At 46.0% G+C, this 20,722-nt stretch overlaps 1 protein-coding gene across 1 annotated transcript in view; it reads right to left on the reverse strand.

Moving 5' to 3' along the window:
* Positions 1-15,258, reverse strand: part of cep126 (centrosomal protein 126) — a 37,357-nt gene extending 22,099 nt beyond the window's left edge. Inside the window, exons 1-6 of the mRNA XM_071357942.1 lie at positions 14,881-15,258; positions 14,127-14,246; positions 10,935-11,080; positions 9,127-9,226; positions 8,219-8,663; positions 1,797-4,074 (exon numbers count right to left, since the gene is read on the reverse strand). Coding sequence (XP_071214043.1) covers positions 1,797-4,074; positions 8,219-8,663; positions 9,127-9,226; positions 10,935-11,080; positions 14,127-14,246; positions 14,881-14,912 — 3,121 coding nt within the window. The 5' untranslated portion in view covers positions 14,913-15,258. The remainder of the gene's footprint in view (positions 1-1,796; positions 4,075-8,218; positions 8,664-9,126; positions 9,227-10,934; positions 11,081-14,126; positions 14,247-14,880) is intronic.
* Between the last annotated feature and the right edge of the window lie 5,464 nt (positions 15,259-20,722).

The following is a 20,722-nucleotide window of genomic DNA, read 5'->3' on the forward strand; positions in this document are numbered from 1 at the left end:
CCTTCTTAACAGCACTATCAACAAGGCAGGTCCTACAGGCCCTAGTTTCTACCTTCTTAACAACACTATCAACAAGGCAGGTCCTACAGGCCCTAGTTTTGTCACACCTGGACTACTGTTCAGTTGTGTGGTCAGGTGCCACAAAGAGGAAAATTGCAATTGGCTCAGAACAGGGCAGCACGGCTGGTCCTTGGATGTACACAGAGAGCTAATATTAATAATATGTCAATCTCTCCTGGCTCAAATTGGAGGAGAGATTGACTTCCTCACTACTTGTAGTTGTGAGAGGTATTGACATGTTGAATGCACCGAGCTGTCTGTTTAAACTACTGGCACACAGCTCGGACACCCATGCATACCCCACAAGACAGGCCACCAGAGGTCTCTTCACAGTCCCCAAGTCCAGAACAGACTATGGGAGGCGCAGAGTACTACATAGAGCCATGACTACATGGAACTCTATTCCACATCAAGTAATTTATGCAGCAGTAAAATTAGATTTAAAAAACAGATACAAAAATACACTTTATGCTACTGCGGGGAATGTGAAGCAACACAAACACAGGCACTGACATGCATACCCATGATAACATACGCACCATACTCACACGTACACATGGACTCTGTTGTAGATATGTGGTAGTAGAATAGGGGCCTGAATTTGCTGTAATGTTTTTAAATTGTATAACTGCCTTACTTTAGCTGGAACTAATGGGGATACAAAATAAACCCCAGGAAGAGTAGCTGCTGCCTTGGCAGGAACTAATGGGGATACATAATAAACCCCAGGAAGAGTAGCTGCTGCCTTGACAGGAACTAATGGGTTCCATAATAAACCCCAGGAGAGTAGCTGCAGCCTTGGCAGGAACTAATGGGGATCCGTAATAAACCTCAGGAAGAGTAGCTGCTGCCTTGGCAGGAACTAATGGGGATACATAATAAACCCCAGTAAGAGTAGCTGCTGCCTTGGCAGGAACTAATGGGGATCCATAATAAACCCCAGGAAGAGTAGCTGCAGCCTTGGCAGGAACTAATGGGGATCCTTAATAAACCACCAGGAAACCGAATCGTTTCAAAGTAAAATGTATGGTTCCTGTATCGTCTCACAGCCCATGTATCTAGATGCGTATCGAATCGTTCATGAAAGGAAAGATGCACATCCCTACTAACTATGCCGTAAAACTTGAAAGCTCAAACTAAACAACAAGCTAAATGTGATAAAGTTGATCTAATTTGACTGACATGCACATTAATATCTGTGAAGGAACATTTCATGTTTGTGCTTTTCTAATAACCAATTCCATTGGGTTCATGCAAGTGACTGATTGATCGTGCCTGGGAGGAATCCTCACTATCAGTAGAAGCAATTCGGCAGTACGCCCAGAACATTGTTTTGAGAACCGAAAGGGGTGTCTCAGTAACAAGGTCTCAGCCTGGAGAGCAGAAGCCTTGTGAGGTATTGGTCTGTCACATGCATGAACCAAATGTTAATGATGAATTAATTATAAATAATGAGTAAGCTAAATCATGCAAATATAACTTGTCTGTGTAAGCAGTATATAAGAGTACTAACGGGACTGTCCCGGCAGAGCTCCTGACCAACGTGTACTATGGAGCGTTAAGTTTGTTGGAACCTCTCCAGCTTGCTGATAATAAAGAATGATTCATTTAATATTGACTTCAGGTGACCCTGGTGGTAATTTCCACAACACGTCCTTCTCAACTGGTGACAACAACACATGTATTAGAGATGTGAGGACCGGACAGTCTGATCAATCTACAGTACAGTACATTACCGTCCTTGGTGGCTAAGGCACTACGGACTCCATGCCAGAGCTGGGAGATCTCCTCGTCTGTGGGAGTACGGTCCAGACAGAGGCCTTTCTCATGGTACAGCAGCCCCCATCTGGCGGCCTCTCCCTGGGCGTCCTGCTGGCCTGACATGGGGGTGGCCTTGGATGGGTTGGAAATAACGCCGCTCTCTGCCCTAATGACATGTGTACGGGTCTGGGACGGGGCCAAGCTGTCCAGGGTGTTATTATTACACAACGTCTCATCTACAGGAATCCCTGCTTTAGTAGCAGCAGAGTTAGACTGATCCATGTTGTAAGGAGTCTTGGTGGTGTCATTAAAGGGATCCATGTTGTAAGGAGTCTTGGTGGTGTCATTAGTGTGATCCATGTTGTAAGGAGTGGTGGTGGTGTATGATACTACAGCATCCGTCTGTCTTGTGTGTGTTTTTGGCTCCATGGTTTCAGTGCGGGGCGGGGGACGAGGCACCATGACCTTCCCGTGGGTCACCCAGGCCACGTGGCTGCTGGCCTCCGTAGCAGATTGGGGTCTGATGACCGTGCCTTTTCTGGAGCGGGACGAAACAGGATCCATCCCTGCCCTGGCAGATCTCACTCTCCTGGGGACTCTGGGGCACCCGGTTCTCCCGCTGCTCCCCCGCTGGACCCTGACCTCCCTGGCTTCCACTCTTGTCTCCCTGGCCTCCTGGCCTCTCTCCTGGACCCCCTGGTGCCCCTGCAGCCTGCTCTCCTGGATCCTGACATCTGCCCAGGCCTGCTTGGTAAAATGATAGCCGGTGGAGGCCAGATGGGTGTTGGTGGCCACCGTCTGGCCCTGACCCTGTTGGTGGTCTGATGATGCTGAGTGTTTATGTAGAGGTAGTGGATACTCAGAAACACACTTGTTGTTTGTTATAGGACTCTGTTTCATCTCCTCCTCTTCCTCCAGATTTACCTCGTCAAACCAGCGTACCTTCTTTTTGACCATCTTGTTGCCCTCTGCATCCTTGCCTTTCCTTCTGGTCAGTTCCACACTATCTCTGATGGACATGTTGAATTGTTTGGGGAATATTAAATGCCTGGCGTTATACATACTAGAATAAGTGTTTCCTCCCGACACGCCGTATTTTGATTGTTTTTTAAGAATTCCCTTTATGCATCGGACTTCAGTGCCTTTATGATGATCTGTGGCTGTGCTGACAGCAGCTGCAGGTGGAGGAGATGGAGGCCTATCTGGGAGGTGTGTTGGTGTTATATCCACCTGCAGGCTCTTCAGGCCTTTAGGGAAGTCAGACCTGATATTACAATGACCCAACGTCTGACTGAGAGGGTCTGTGTTCTTAGACCTTCCGGCTTTGGGCTCAGATTTGGACCCTGCTTTGGGCTCAGAGTTGGACCCTGCTTTGGGCTCAGAGTTGGACCCTGCTTTGGGTTCAGAGTTGGTCCCTTTGTTGAGGTTGTTCATGGCATCTTCTACACTGGGTTTGCTCCAGTGTGACTGGTGTTGTGTGCTTTTTGTTGGCTGAATGATGGCGGTGTCCTCTCGGGCCCCTGAGCTACTTTTAGTGCTATAACTGAGGATATGATCAGGGTTTGAGGAGGGGGCTTCACACAGAAGGTCTTTGTGGCTGCAAGTTTTCCCAGGCAGAAGGACCTGTGTCGCAGACGGTTGTTTGGAATACTTGTCCTCCTGGGGTCTCACCTGCTGCCTAAATTCTAACTTTCCCTCTGGGGTCAGACAAGAGGTGAACTCTAGCAGCGTTCTGTCTGGGGTAGAAACCTTAGAGCACGCTACGACCCCTGAGACTCTGTGGTCCCTCCTCAGATGACTTTCCCTTTGCTGAGAGTGTTGGTCACCGGTATCTGAACGTATTGAGGATGTATCTATAATCCCACTCAGAGTTAGCAGGCTGTGGTGACTGACACTGAGGAGTGGGGACTGGGTTATAGTGTTACTCTGTGATGATGATTGGTCTGTACAACTCTGCCACCCAGTGGCCTGCGAGAGCTGGTACAGTCTGCTGTTACAATCTTCGACAGACTCTGTCTGCTTTGGTCTGGGGGGCTGAGGGCTAGCATCAACTTTGCCCTGTTGGAGTAGGAGGTTACCACTTCTCTTTGTTGGTGGACAAAAGGACAAGTCAGAGGATGGACCATTGGGATGTTTCTGGTGATCTAACCAAGAGCTGTGGACCCTCTGTATTGTGTTGTTGTGGTTTAAGACGTCCTCCATCTCCAAGCTATCCAGACTGGACAGGCTCTCTGACTGAGTCACATTGCGATGCTGTAATACAGAAGAGATAGTTTTGTTGGTTGATTCATTGATATTTGGGTAAAACAATTCATACATATGAAAACTATTTAAAAAGTACAAGGAACCTCAGAGGATTACCCATGAAAGCATAAAAACACGTATTTTCAATGAGTTCCTCTGAGATGCATTAATTCAACAACAGAAGAGATGTATTATTCAACAAGTGAATGTCATGATGGTATGATTTCCTTAATAATGTACATAGATACACTATATATATATATACAAAAGTATGTGGACACCCCTTCAAACTAGTGGATTTGGCTATTTCAGCCACACCCGTTGCTGACAGGTGTATAAAATCGAGCACACCGCCATGCAATCTCCATAGACAAACACTGGCAGCAGAATGGCCTTAATGAAGAGCTCAGTGACTTTCAACGTGACACCGTTATAGGATGCTATCTTTCCAACAAGTCAGTTCCTCAAATGTTTGCCCTGCTAGAGCTGCTCCGGTCAACTGTAAGTGCTGTTATTGTGAAGTGGAAACATCTAGGAGCAACAACGGCTCAGCCGGAAAGTGGTAGGCCACACAAGTTCAAAGTGCGGGCCTGCCGAGTGCTGAAGCGCATAAAAATTGTCTGTCCTCAGTTGCAACACTCACTACCGAGTTCCAAACTGCCTCTGGAAGCAACATCAGCACAAGAACTGTTCGTCGGGAGCTTCATGAAATGGGTTTCCATGGCCGAGCAGCCGCACACAAGCCTATGATCACCATGCGCAAAGCCAAGTGTCAGCTGGAGTGGTGTAAAGCTCGACGCCATTGGACTCTGGAGCAGTGGAAACGCTTTCTCTGGAGTGAAGAATCACGCTTCACCATCCGGTCCGACGGACGAATCTGGGTTTGGCAGAAGCCAGGAAAACGCTATCTGCCCGAATGCATAGTGGCAACTGTAAAGTTTGGTGGAGGAGGAATAATGGTCTGGGGCTGTTTTTCATGGTTGGGGCCCTTAGTTCCAGTGAAGGGAAATCGTAGAGCTACAGCTTACAAATTTGTAGCAACAGTTTGGGGAAGGCCCTTTCCTGTTTCAGCATGACAATGCCCCCGTGCACAAAGCCAGGTCCATACAGAAATGGTTTGCGGAGATTGGTGTGGAAGAACTGGACTGGCCTGCACAGAGCCCTGACCTCAACCCCACCGAACACCTTTGAACATTGATAAATTGGAATGCCGACTGCGAGCCAGGCCTAATCGCCCAACATCAGTGCCCGACCTCACTAATGCTCTTGTGGCTGAATGGAAGCAAGTCCCGTCAGCAATGTTCCAACATCTAGTGGAAAGCCTTCCCAGAAGAGTGGATATTAACGCCCGTGATTTTGGAAGGAGATGTTCGATGAGCAGGTGTCCACATACTTTTGGTCATGTAGTGTATGTCAAGTATCTAGTGCCCTAGATACTTGTGTGTACTTGTGTGTGCATTCCTGTGTGTGCGCAGAGGGGCCTCTGTCTGTTGATGCAGGTCCAGGCAGTAGCAGCTACAGGCTAACATTACACTACAGGGACGTGTTGACTTTCCCCTCCACAGCAACAGAGAAGTAGCAGCTACAGGCTAACATTACACTACAGGGACGTGGTTACTTTCCCCTCCACAGCAACAGAGAAGTAGCAGCTACAGGCTAACATTACACTACAGGGACGTGGTTACTTTCCCCTCCACAGCAACAGAGAAGTAGCAGCTACAGGCTAACATTACACTACAGGGACGTGGTTACTTTCCCCTCCACAGCAACAGAGAAGTAGCAGCTACAGGCTAACATTACACTACAGGGACGTGGTTACTTTCCCCTCCACAGCAACAGAGAAGTAGCAGCTACAGGCTAACATTACACTACAGGGACGTGGTTACTTTCCCCTCCACAGCAACAGAGAAGTAGCAGCTACAGGCTAACATTACACTACAGGGACGTGTTGACTTTCCCCTCCACAGCAACAGAGAAGTAGCAGCTACAGGCTAACATTACACTACAGGGACGTGGTTACTTTCCCCTCCACAGCAACAGAGAAGTAGCAGCTACAGGCTAACATTACACTACAGGGACGTGGTTACTTTCCCCTCCACAGCAACAGAGAAGTAGCAGCTACAGGCTAACATTACACTACAGGGACGTGGTTACTTTCCCCTCCACAGCAACAGAGAAGTAGCAGCTACAGGCTAACATTACACTACAGGGACGTGTTGACTTTGCCCTCCACAGCAACAGAGAAGTAGCAGCTACAGGCTAACATTACACTACAGGGACGTGGTTACTTTCCCCTCCACAGCAACAGAGAAGTAGCAGCTACAGGCTAACATTACACTACAGGGACGTGTTGACTTTCCCCTCCACAGCAACAGAGAAGTAGCAGCTACAGGCTAACATTACACTACAGGGACGTGGTTACTTTCCCCTCCACAGCAACAGAGAAGTAGCAGCTACAGGCTAACATTACACTACAGGGACGTGGTTACTTTCCCCTCCACAGCAACAGAGAAGTAGCAGCTACAGGCTAACATTACACTACAGGGACGTGGTTACTTTCCCCTCCACAGCAACAGAGAAGTAGCAGCTACAGGCTAACATTACACTACAGGGACGTGGTTACTTTCCCCTCCACAGCAACAGAGAAGTAGCAGCTACAGGCTAACATTACACTACAGGGACGTGTTGACTTTCCCCTCCACAGCAACAGAGAAGTAGCAGCTACAGGCTAACATTACACTACAGGGACGTGGTTACTTTCCCCTCCACAGCAACAGAGAAGTAGCAGCTACAGGCTAACATTACACTACAGGGACGTGGTTACTTTCCCCTCCACAGCAACAGAGAAGTAGCAGCTACAGGCTAACATTACACTACAGGGACGTGGTTACTTTCCCCTCCACAGCAACAGAGAAGTAGCAGCTACAGGCTAACATTACACTACAGGGGCGTGGTTACTTTCCCCTCCACAGCAACAGAGAAGTAGCAGCTACAGGCTAACATTACACTACAGGGACGTGGTTACTTTCCCCTCCACAGCAACAGAGAAGTAGCAGCTACAGGCTAACATTACACTACAGGGACGTGGTTACTTTCCCCTCCACAGCAACAGAGAAGTAGCAGCTACAGGCTAACATTACACTACAGGGACGTGGTTACTTTCCCCTCCACAGCAACAGAGAAGTAGCAGCTACAGGCTAACATTACACTACAGGGACGTGGTTACTTTCCCCTCCACAGCAACAGAGAAGTAGCAGCTACAGGCTAACATTACACTACAGGGACGTGGTTACTTTCCCCTCCACAGCAACAGAGAAGTAGCAGCTACAGGCTAACATTACACTACAGGGACGTGTTGACTTTCCCCTCCACAGCAACAGAGAAGTAGCAGCTACAGGCTAACATTACACTACAGGGACGTGGTTACTTTCCCCTCCACAGCAACAGAGAAGTAGCAGCTACAGGCTAACATTACACTACAGGGACGTGGTTACTTTCCCCTCCACAGCAACAGAGAAGTAGCAGCTACAGGCTAACATTACACTACAGGGACGTGGTTACTTTCCCCTCCACAGCAACAGAGAAGTAGCAGCTACAGGCTAACATTACACTACAGGGGCGTGGTTACTTTCCCCTCCACAGCAACAGAGAAGTAGCAGCTACAGGCTACCATTACACTACAGGGACGTGGTTACTTTCCCCTCCACAGCAACAGAGAAGTAGCAGCTACAGGCTAACATTACACTACAGGGACGTGGTTACTTTCCCCTCCACAGCAACAGAGAAGTAGCAGCTACAGGCTAACATTACACTACAGGGACGTGGTTACTTTCCCCTCCACAGCAACAGAGAAGTAGCAGCTACAGGCTAACATTACACTACAGGGACGTGGTTACTTTCCCCTCCACAGCAACAGAGAAGTAGCAGCTACAGGCTAACATTACACTACAGGGACGTGTTTACTTTCCCCTCCACAGCAACAGAGAAGAGACGTAACGGTTAGCTTCTCCAGAGTTGAATTCAACAAGGATTTTTAAATTGAAACAACTCATTGATAAAGGCTATACATGTAATAGAGATATGAACTGTGAGCTTCAGAAAACATACGGGTAGTTTGTTGATTTAAGAGAGATAGTTGACCCACAATGCCTACCTGTGGACTGCTACAGGTCTCCTTGTCCCTCAGCTGTGCGTCCTGCAGCTCATTGAGGAACACCATGTCCCTCAGCTGTGTGTCCTGCAGCTCGTCCCTCTCCTTGTCCCTCTCCCTCGGCTGTGTGTCCTGCAGTTCGTCCCTCTCCCTCGGCTGTGTGTCCTGCAGTTCGTCCCTGTCCCTCGGCTGTGTGTCCTGCAGTTCGTCCCTGTCCCTCGGCTGTGTGTCCTGCAGTTCGTCCCTGTCCCTCAGCTGTGTGTCCTGCAGATCGTCCCTGTCCCTCAGCTGTGTGTCCTGGAGCAGGCTGAGGAATAGTAGCCTGTTCTTGAAGCTGCTGTAGGTTCTGTCCTGCATCAGTTTGCTGTAGGCCTCGAGGGCAGACAGGGTCCCCTGGTGGAGCGACGGGCTGGGAGTCGGGGGAGGCTTAGGGGATGAAGTGCAGCTCCTGTGTTTAAACCAAAAGGATTGACCAGAGAAACATGCTGATGGTGATATGTAGTTGGTATAATAACGTTAATTATAAATGCCGGTAAACTATAGGGTCGGCTAAACTGATCCCAGATCAGTTTGTACTCTTGCCAGCTCCATTGCTGCCATTGTCAAGCCAAAACATGACAATGAGTGACACAGAGTCTGTGGTATGATAGCACAAACAGACTGGGACTCAGGCTAGAAAATTACATTCATGAAAAGCCTGGAGAAATATGCAGATGGTGACATGCAGTTGGTGTAATAACGTTAATAAGCCATTATAAATGTTTATAAAGTCATTATAATAGTTAATATGTGTTCATAGGGTAATGGTTATACGTACATGTGTATATATATATATATGTTGGGATATTAATTTCTTTACTAGTACACGTAGTACTTGTAAACAGTTGAGCTATTCTAGCAGACATTCTGACCTGTTGGGGGTGGACGATTGTCTGGTGTAAGAACTCAAGGTCAAGGTGCCTTGTATGTGATGAAGTGCCTCCTCGATATTAAGGGTGCTCTTCCCGAAAGCTGCAATACAACCGAGATAAATGTCTGGTAACTTGTTGGTATAATTACGGGGCCGTCGGAATGTATTCAGACACCTTGACTTTTTTCCAAATTTTGTAACGTTACAAACTTATTATAAAATGGATTAAATAATTTAAAAAATCCTCAGCAATCTACACACAATACCCCATAATGACAAAGCAAAAACAGGTTTTTCGAAATGTTTGCAAATATCACATTTACATAAGTATTCAGACCCTTTACTCAGTACTTTGTTGAAGCACCTTTGGCAGTGATTACAGCCTCGAGTCTTCTTGGGTATGACGCTACAGGCTTGACACACCTGTATTTGGGGAATTTCTCTTACTCTTCTCTGCAGATCCTCTCAAGCTATTTTTAGGTCTATCCAGAGATGTTTGATCGGGTTCAAGTCCGGCCTCTGGCTGGGCCACTCAAGGACATCAGAGACTTGTCCCGAAGCCACTCCTGCGTTGTCTTGTCTATGTACTTAGGGTCGTTGTCCTGTTGGAAGGTGAACCTTGGCCCCAGTGAGGTCCTGAGCAGGTTTTCATCAAGAATATTTCTATACTTTGCTCCGTTCATCTTTCCCTCGATCCTGACTAGTCTCCCAGTCCCTGCCGCTGAAAAACATCCCCACAGCATGATGCTGCCACCACCATGCTTCACCGTAGGGATGGTGCCAGGTTTCCTCCAGATGTGACACTTGGCATTCAGGTCAAGGAGTTCAATCTTGGGTTCATCAGACCAGAGAATCTTGTTTCTCATGGTCTAAGAGTCTTTAGGTGCCTCTTTAGGTGCCTCCGCTGTCATGTGCCTTTTACTGAGGAGTGTCTTCCGTCTGGCCACTCTACCATAAAGGCCTGATTAGTGGAGTGCTGCAGAGATAGTTGTCCTTCTGGAAGGTTCTCCCTTCTCCACAGAGGAACTCTGGAGGTCTGTCAGTGACCATCACGTTCTTAGTCAACTCCCTGAACAAGGCCCTTCTCCCCCGATTGCTCAATGTGGCTGGGCGGCCAGCTCTAGGAAGAGTCTTGGTGGTTCCAATCTTCTTCCATTTAAGAATCATGGAGGCCACTGTGTTCTTGGGGACCTTCAATACTGCAGAAATGTTTTGGTGACCTTCCCCAGATCTGTGCCTCGACACAATCCTGCCTCGGAGCTCTACGGACAATTCCTTCCACCTCATGACTTGGTTGTTGCTCTGACATGCACTGTCAACTGTGAGACCTCATATAGACAGGTGTGTGCCTTTCCAAATCATGTCCAATCAACTGAATTTACCACAGATGGACTCCAATCAAGAAGTAGAAACATGAATGATGGTCCATGGAAACAGGATGCACCTGAGCTCAATGTCGAGTCTCATAGAAAAGGGTCTGAATACTTACGTAAATAAGGTATTTTTTATTTGTATTTTTTTTTATAAATTAGCAAACATTTCTAAAAACATGTTTTCGCTTTGTCATTATGTGGTATTGATGAGGTACATTTTTTTTTATTTAATCCATTTTAGAATAAGTCTGTAACATAACAAAATGTGGAAAAAGTCAAGGGGTCTGAATAGTTTCCGAATGCACTGTAGTGTGTGACTCATTCTATTCAGATGTTTTCTCAGGAATGCATTACAGTTACAAACCACAAAGAGTAAAGTGGAGACCAGTAATTGTGTTTTTCTGTGTGACACACAGCTTTGGGTTGTGCGACTGACATTGTCTGCGTCTCTGTGAGGGGGGCAGGTGTGCCCTCTGGAAGCGTTCGGTAGCATCCTGGACTCTCTGTTTACGTTGCTGTAGGATGTTCTCCCTCAGCCTCTGTTCCTGGACATCCCACAGCTTCTTCCTCTCCTCCAGAACCCTGCATGGAAAACACAGACAACACATTACAGACTGGTCCCAGATCTGTTTAACCATCTCCTCTCCTCCAGAACCCTGCATGGAAAACACAGAGAACACATTACAGACTGGTCCCAGATCTGTTTAACCAACTCCTCTCCTCCAGAACCCTGCATGGAAAACACAGAGAACACATTACAGACTGGTCCCAGATCTGTTTAACCATCTCCTCTCCTCCAGAACCCTGCATGGAAAACACAGAGAATACATTACAGACTGGTCCCAGATCTGTTCATCAACTCTTCTCTTATTATCATAGTCACAACGAGAATATATAAACTGGTCCCAGATCTGTTTAACAATCTCCTCTCCTCCAGAACCCTGCATGGAAAACACAGAGAACACATTACAGACTGGTCCCAGATCTGTTTAACCAACTCCTCCAGAACCCTGCATGGAAAACACAGAGAATACATTACAGACTGGTCCCAGATCTGTTCATCAACTCTTCTCTTATTATCATAGTCACAACGAGAATATATAGACTGGTCCCAGATTGTACTTTTGCCAACTCCTCTGACTAGCATTTTCAAATAGGATTTAGCCTGGTCCCAGTTCCATCAAGGTTGATTGTAGTGATCTTTAGAGTCCATTCCTTGAGGTGCTTTCTCAGCAGTCATTAAATAGTTGAAGGAACCACTCCTGTGACAACTGGTTGGTTTAGAGAGGGAAAATTACATAAAGGCTTTTAATGAACAAGAACTCACAATATTATAGAATATCTGCCATTTAACAGACACTTTTATCTAAAGCGACTGACAGTCATGTGTGGATACATATGTGTGGGTGGCCGGAGCGAGAATCGAACCCACAACCTTTGTGCGATACAAGCGCCATGCTCTACCGACTGAGCCACACAGGACACCTTGGTTTACGGCTTACAAAACAATATGGTGATTTCTCAGAGGAAGACTTATCTTGGCTAGCCCGTTAATGCTCCTTCCACAGAAGTCAGAAATTAAAGAGAATCTCTCACACACACACACACACACACACACACACACACACACACACACACACACACACACACACACACACACACACACACACACACACACACACACACACACACACACACACACACACACACACACACACACACACACACACACACACACACACACACACACACACACACACCAGCCCTGCAGTTGGCTAATTACCAGGAGGTCTATTTCAAGATAAAATGTCCTCCTCTTGTTAACTTTACAGTCACAGCGGATGTGTCCTCCTCTGGTTAACTTTACAGTCACAGCGGATGTGTCCTCCTCTAGTTAACTTTACAGTCACAGTGGATGTGTCCTCCTCTAGTTAACTTTACAGTCACAGCGGATGTGTCCTCCTCTAGTTAACTTTACAGTCACAGCGGATGTGTCCTCCTCTAGTTAACTTTACAGTCACAGCGGATGTGTCCTTCTCTAGTTAACTTTACAGTCACAGTGGATGTGTCCTCCTCTAGTTAACTTTACAGTCACAGTGGATGTGTCCTCCTCTAGTTAACTTTACAGTCACAGCGGATGTGTCCTCCTCTAGTTAACTTTACAGTCACAGCGGATGTGTCCTCCTCTAGTTAACTTTACAGTCACAGTGGATGTGTCCTCCTCTAGTTAACTTTACAGTCACAGTGGATGTGTCCTCCTCTAGTTAACTTTACAGTCACAGCGGATGTGTCCTCCTCTAGTTAACTTTACAGTCACAGCGGATGTGTCCTCCTCTAGTTAACTTTACAGTCACAGTGGATGTGTCCTCCTCTAGTTAACTTTACAGTCACAGTGGATGTGTCCTCCTCTAGTTAACTTTACAGTCACAGTGGATGTGTCCTCCTCTAGTTAACTTTACAGTCACAGCGGATGTGTCCTCCTCTAGTTAACTTTACAGTCACAGCGGATGTGTCCTCCTCTAGTTAACTTTACAGTCACAGAGGATGTGTCCTCCTCTAGTTAACTTTACAGTCACAGCGGATGTGTCCTCCTCTAGTTAACTTTACAGTCACAGTGGATGTGTCCTCCTCTAGTTAACTTTACAGTCACAGCGGATGTGTCCTCCTCTAGTTAACTTTACAGTCACAGTGGATGTGTCCTCCTCTAGTTAACTTTACAGTCACAGCGGATGTGTCCTCCTCTAGTTAACTTTACAGTCACAGCGGATGTGTCCTACTCTAGTTAACTTTACAGTCACAGCGGATGTGTCCTCCTCTAGTTAACTTTACAGTCACAGTGGATGTGTCCTCCTCTGGTTAACTTTACAGTCACAGCGGATGTGTCCTCCTCTAGTTAACTTTACAGTCACAGTGGATGTGTCCTCCTCTAGTTAACTTTACAGTCACAGCGGATGTGTCCTCCTCTAGTTAACTTTACAGTCACAGCGGATGTGTCCTACTCTAGTTAACTTTACAGTCACAGTGGATGTGTCCTCCTCTGGTTAACTTTACAGTCACAGTGGATGTGTCCTCCTCTAGTTCTTTACAGTCACAGTGTCCCAAATGGAACCTTGACCCCCAAAAAACAACATTTATACCATTATATTGATCCATTAGGAAAATTACGGAGCGGCGGGTAGCGGTTAGAGCATTGGGCCAGTAACTGAAAGGTTGCTAGATCGAATCTCAGAGCTGACAAGGTAAAAAAAAATAATCTGTCGTTCTGCCCCTGAACAAGGCAGTTAACCCACTGTTCCTCGGTAGGCCATCATTGTAAATAAGAATTTGCCTAGCTAAATAAAAGGATAAATAAAACAAAAATAAATGACAAAAGTAGTGCAGAAATCTGAGTTGTACTTGGACGGAGGGATTCGCTAGTAGCAGCAGGGTGTTAATGACATGGTCCAGACCAAGGGACACTTTAGAACATGTACACATAACTCATTTTAGGTCGGCTTTGAGACACGGCCTACGGTCGTTAGGTAGTAACCTGCCACGTGACAATGACCATAGTGGTTGGCAAGACAGCACAAACAGATCTGAGACCAGGCTATGATTTAAGCAGAAGAACGAAGGTAAAGAAACGTACTTCCTTCGTCGGTTGGTTTCCAGGGAGAAGCAGCGAGCTCGGGCCCTGCATGACTTCTGTTCCTCCACCAGAACATGCCGGTCATCTTCAAACACCCCGTCAGCTCCTATCCTGCTGGTTCTGACATCAGGCCCGGTTAAGGTGTTTATGCTGATTGTGTCATTATAGGTACAATTCATACAATAGAACAAAGATTACGCATGCCTACTTTCATATGCAAAAATAAACGACCCTACTTTTTGGCATGCAACAACAACACCTTAACTCTTCTGTTAATGCCTAGCTTCAGCCTAAACTCAATGTTTTATGTTTTGGAAAGGCCTAGTTGCAGAATACAAATGTCAAAGTAGTCATTTTGTATTGTTTATAGTCAGAGCCATGTGAATTAATTCCAACACAATTAGGCCTATTTCGATAGAGTACAAAGAAAAACAGCAACACAGTATCAATCTACCGAATGAAAGAATTACATTTTATTTTCGTGTCAAACCGCTAGTTGGCAAACCATCCCTTATGGGATTAATTGACACATAAACAAACATTACAATAATTCACTGTGATAATTCTTCTTCCGGTGTTCTGCCTGCCTGCCAGTCTGTCTGTCCAAAAATATAAACATTAGGACCTAAACAGGCCATCTAGCTAGATTCTTTTCTATAGGTAATAGACACAAAACACACAGGGTAAGGTATGTTTCCCACTGAGCTAACGTTAGCTAGGCTATATTAGCAATGCCAATGTTGTGCAAGGATACGAGTAGAAGAAGTTGTCCTTCGGAGCTTGCATTCTAGGAGACTGCTGACAGGCTTGACAACTTTACCAATACCACCCACAGTCTTCATTCGACCAAGTTCAGGATTTGACCCGGACAAAAACAGACAGAAATGCTAGATAAGACGGGCAGTGACCCAGCTAACGTAACGCTAAGGTTACAGTCACTGCCTTCCCGTTCATTTCGTCGCATGCAATATCACATCGGAATGGCAAACTCTTGTAGTATTACCCCACCAGGAAAAAGGATCCACAGCCAAGCTTTATTAAGCAAGACAATAAACAAGTTAGCGTTTTCTAGCTAAATTAATTTCTACTGCTGTCTGTGTACAACAGTCCACGCCATGTTGGCAACCGAGGACGCGCTTCCTTGACAACGGAAAAAAATATAAAAGTTTGTAATTTCTGCACAGTACAGGAGCAGGCCAGCAGGTGGCCCCTCTTCAACACCGGTCAAATGTAGTCCGGCTACCTGTTGAAGATGGGGTGACACACAGCGGTGAATTTATTTCTACTGTGCAGCCTGATATTCCAATGGACATGATACATTCTATGTTGAACCCATATAATGGTTGATCCAACCTAGCCTGTGGACCTAATCAACTAAACGGCACGTAAAGATTTTTATGTACATAATAGTCAAATGCATATTGCTATTGAAAGCAGTTTGCTAATACTAAGGGTGGTTTTATTGCCGTCATCCCATCAGCTAGAATGGAGCTGGCGTGTTTAGCAGCCATTTTATGGGCTCCTGACCAATCATGCTACTCTGTGTGTTTTTTTGCTCTGATCTTAAAGCTGCAATATATCACTTTTTGGGGCGACCCGACCTAATTCACATAGAAATGTTAGACGTAGATATGTCATTGTCATTGAAAGCGGTAGATCTGTTCTATGTGTGCTATTTCTATGCTTCTCGTTCTTAAATTTAGTTTTTGTGTCTTTTACTTTCGGTTTTGTAAACCAGCTTCAAACAACTCTAAGTGGTTATCCCCATAGAGTCTAATGGGCCGGGGTTTCTACTAAGATAACAGCTTAAAATAATTACATTTGGTCATACCAAGGATCATTTAGCCAATAAATATAGAATTTTAGGACCCCTGCAGTATAACAAATATTTTAAAACATGTATTTGATGAAACTTACTGCTATTAATCCCATAGAAACGAGTCCATGATAACTTGGCTATATACACGGAGTACCAGTACCGAGTCCATGATAACTTGGCTATATACACGGGGTACCAGTACCGAGTCCATGATAACTTGGCTATATACACGGGGTACCAGTACCGAGTCCATGATAACTTGGCTATATACACGGGGTACCAGTACCGAGTCCATGATAACTTGGCTATATACACGGGGTACCAGTACCGAGTCCATGATAACTTGGCTATATACACGGAGTACCAGTACCGAGTCCATGATAACTTGGCTATATACACGGGGTACCAGTACCGAGTCCATGATAACTTGGCTATATACACGGGGTACCAGTACCGAGTCCATGATAACTTGGCTATATACACGGGGTACCAGTACCGAGTCCATGATAACTTGGCTATATACACGGGGTACCAGTACCGAGTCCATGATAACTTTGCTATATACACAGAGTACCAGTACCGAGTCCATGATAACTTGGCTATATACACAGGGTACCAGTACCGAGTCAATGATAACTTGGCTATATACACGGGGTACCAGTACCGAGTCAATGATAACTTGGCTATATACACAGAGTACCAGTACCGAGTCAATGATAACTTGGCTATATACACAGAGTACCAGTACAGGGTCCATGATATCTTGGCTATATACACAGAGTACCAGTACCGAGTCCATGATAACTTGGCTATATACACAGAGTACCAGTACCGAGTCCATGATAACTTGGCTATATACACAGAGTACCAGTACCGAGTCCATGATAACTTGGCTATATACACTGTCATGACGTGCCCTGGGGGGGAGGATCATAGCCTCTCTCTCTCTCTCTCTCTCTCTCTCTCTCTCTCTCTCTCTCTCTCTCTCTCTCTCTCTCTCTCTCTCTCTCTCTCTCTCTCTCTCTCTCTCTCTCTCTCTCTCTCTCTCTCTCTCTCTCTCTCTCTCTCTCTCTCTCTCTCTCTCTCTCTCTCTCTCTCTCTCTCTCTCTCTCTCTCTCTCTCTCTCTCTCTCTCTCTCTCTCTCTCTCTCTCTCTCTCTCTCTCTCTCTCTCTCTCTCTCTCTCTCTCTCTCTCTCTCTCTCTCTCTCTCTCTCTCTCTCTCTCTCTCTCTCTCTCTCTCTCTCTCTCTCTCTCTCTCTCTCTCTCTCTCTCTCTCTCTCTCTCTCTCTCTCTCTCTCTCTCTCTCTCTCTCTCTCTCTCTCTCTCTCTCTCTCTCTCTCTCCCCCCAGTTTATGACAGTCGTAAATACTCTGCCTCTGGGTCTGTAGTATTGAGATTGGAATGTGTGACTGTGGGACACAGAGAGAGACTTGGCCAATCTCCTAATCCCCAAAATGGGAGAACTAAACAATATTTCTACGTTTGAAAATGTGGGAATGGTCCGTGGACACTTAAGGGACAGTCATGACAAGTGTGTTTCATTTGGTGATCTCACAAAGGACAGGACACACAGCATAACTGTATCTCTTAAAGTGTACATTTCCCAGCTGTCAGGTTTACTGTACATCTAAATATTGTGAAACTTATGTGATTAAACATGAAACTATTTGTGAAAAGATGTAATGTGATGTTAACCTTCTAAATGAGAGTATGGGTTTTTCATATAAAGATTAACTAGTCAGTGGCCACACCCCCCGTGAGACCAGACATCACATTTGGCATCATAGAACCGCCGCTTTTTCCACAGAGTATAAAAAAAAATCAATTAAGTCAGAGAACGCCAGGACAGAGTCCCCGTGTTGGAATGACTACAATTCTATAGACCATTTGACCATACAGCTGTAGTTTTGGCCTCACGGCTGGAAATGGTTAAACTCTGAGACTATCGATCACTACAGAATAAGAGCAAATCTTAGACGTATAATTACTAGTCTGCAGCTAGAAATGATGTAAGTCTAATACGAGAATACCGACAACTACCGAAGCACCTATTCTATTAGAACATTTCCGAATGGTACTCTGAAGTATCCAGTGTGTGTGTGTGGGTAGTCCAGTGTGTGAGTGTGTGGGTAGAGTCCAGTGTGTGAGTGTGTGGGTAGAGTCCAGTGTGTGAGTGTGTTGGTAGAGTCCAGTGTGTGTGTGTGGGTAGAGTCCAGTGTGTGTGTGTGGGTAGAGTCCAGTGTGTGTGTGTGGGTAGAGTCCAGTGTGTGTGGGTAGAGTCCAGTGTGTGTGTGTGGGTAGAGTCCAGTGTGAGTGTGTGTGTGTATGGGTAGAGTCCAGTGTGGGTAGAGTCCAGTGTGTGAGTGTGTGGGTAGAGTCCAGTGTGTGTGTGTGGGTAGAGTCCAGTGTGTGTGTGTGTGTATGGGTAGAGTCCAGTGTGTGTGTGTGTGTATGGGTAGAGTCCAGTGTGAGTGTGTGGGTAGAGTCCAGTGTGTGTGTGTGTGTATGGGTAGAGTCCAGTGTGAGTGTGTGGGTAGAGTCCAGTGTGTGAGTGTGTGTGGGTAGAGTCCAGTGTGTGAGTGTGTGTGGGTAGAGTCCAGTCTGTGAGTTTGTGGGTAGAGTCCAGTGTGTGTGTGTATGGGTAGAGTCCAGTGTGAGTGTGTGGGTAGAGTCCAGTGTGTGTGTGGGTAGAGTCCAGTGTGTGTGTGTGTGTATGGGTAGAGTCCAGTGTGAGTGTGTGGGTAGAGTCCAGTGTGTGAGTGTGGGTAGAGTCCAGTGTGTGAGTGTGTGTGGGTAGAGTCCAGTGTGTGAGTTTGTGGGTAGAGTCCAGTGTGTGTGTGGGTAGAGTCCAGTGTGTGTGTGGGTAGAGTCCAGTGTGTGTGTATGGGTAGAGTCCAGTGTGAGTGTTTGTGGGTAGAGTCCAGTGTGAGTGTATTGGTAGAGTCCAGTGTGTGAGTTTGTGGGTAGAGTCCAGTGTGGGAGTTTGTGGGTAGAGTCCAGTGTTTGTGTGTTTGTGGGTAGAGTCCAGTGTGTGTGATTGTGGGTAGAGTCCAGTGTGTGTGTGTGTGGGTAGAGTCCAGTGTGTGTGTTTGTGGGTAGAGTCCAGTGTTTGTGTTTGTGGGTAGAGTCCAGTGTGTGTGTTTGTGGGTAGAGTCCAGTGTGTGTGTTTTTGGGTAGAGTCCAGTGTGTGTGTTTGTGGGTAGAGTCCAGTGTGTGAGTTTGTGGGTAGAGTCCAGTGTGTGTGTTTGTGGGTAGAGTCCAGTGTGTGTGTTTGTGGGTAGAGTCCAGTGTGTGTGTTTTTGGGTAGAGTCCAGTGTGTGAGTGTGTGGGTAGAGTCCAGTGTGTGAGTTTGTGGGTAGAGTCCAGTGTGTGTGTTTGTGGGTAGAGTCCAGTGTGTGTGTGTGGGTAGAGTCCAGTGTGTGTGTGGGTAGAGTCCAGTGTGTGTGTGTGGCAACGATCTAAGGCACTGCATCTCAGTGCTAGAGGGGTCACTCCAGACCCTGGTTTGATCACGGACTGTATCACAACTGGCCATAATGTCCCATAGGGCGGCGCACAATTGACCCAGCATCGTCCGGGTTTGGTTTGACCGGGGTAGGTCGTCATTGCCTAGTTAAATCCTATACATACAGTATATTTAGGCACAGAGTTTCTAAACCCAGAGGCTCAACATCGCAAGACTTCCGGGAACGCTTTGGGAAGCAGACCAAACAAAACAGGCCGGGGTTTGGGGTTTGAGAAGTCAATGAGAGAAGTAAAAACATTCTTCCTGAGTTGTTAATGACAGATTCCCCCGCCCCCTCCTCATCTCGTACCTCTGAGTGGGAGACCTGCCTAGCTCATAAACTAGAATCCGCCCACCCCGACAAGGTTAACTGACTCACAGTCCCACACAGGTGACATGATATCATAGATGTGATGTGAAAATGAGGGATAGAAAACATGTCGCGCAAAATGTCCATTTTGATTTGTTTTGTGCGGCCGCCCCGTGCCGCCCCATGCAAGATGCCGCCTTGCGCGGCTGCGAATGTCGCCTATACCTAAATCCGCCGCTGGACCCCATTGTGGAAAGGGGAGATTCTCACAAAAATGATGGTGTTCTCCCACAAGTGTCACAAGACTCATCTGAAGGTAAAAAAAAAGTAAGGTTAGTATTGAGGTAGTTTAGTTCCTACCAAAAAAATGGGGTTAAATATGTGTAAAGAAAAGTATATATTTCCTGAGCTTTCATATATCTCCTAGATATAGGACAGACACTGATTCATTTTTATTACAGTTTTTTGTTGCCATTTATGAATGTTATTCAATGCATTTCTATAGTAGTAAAGGCCAAATTCAATGTTTTATCATATCATTTTTTTTATAAATCATTTTTAATACCTAAAGGGGTCCTATATTTCAAAATCAAATATCTAAATGATCCATGGTATGACCTTAAAACAATTCTATATGCTCCCCTCTCCCCCATTAGTAAATTATATAAAAAAGCAATATTGTCTGTACATGTTCGATTTGGGAAATCCATACTGATTGAGATTTTAGGCACGGGAGGGGGGCTATGCCTTTTACCCATGGGACTGAAAGCTAAACTTGTGCCCTGAGCACTATGATTTGTAGGCCTATGTGAAAAAAATTACTTTTTGACAAGTTGGCAATAAACAGGGTCATTTCAAACTGGACCCCATTCACAACGGTAATGAGCAGATGATCCTACTACAGCACACACCATTATTATCGTCAAAGAACGTCACCATCAACCGTATAAGGTAGTGGTCAG

Source organism: Salvelinus alpinus, chromosome 21, assembly GCF_045679555.1.
Source record: "Salvelinus alpinus chromosome 21, SLU_Salpinus.1, whole genome shotgun sequence".
Taxonomy (NCBI): domain Eukaryota; kingdom Metazoa; phylum Chordata; class Actinopteri; order Salmoniformes; family Salmonidae; genus Salvelinus; species Salvelinus alpinus.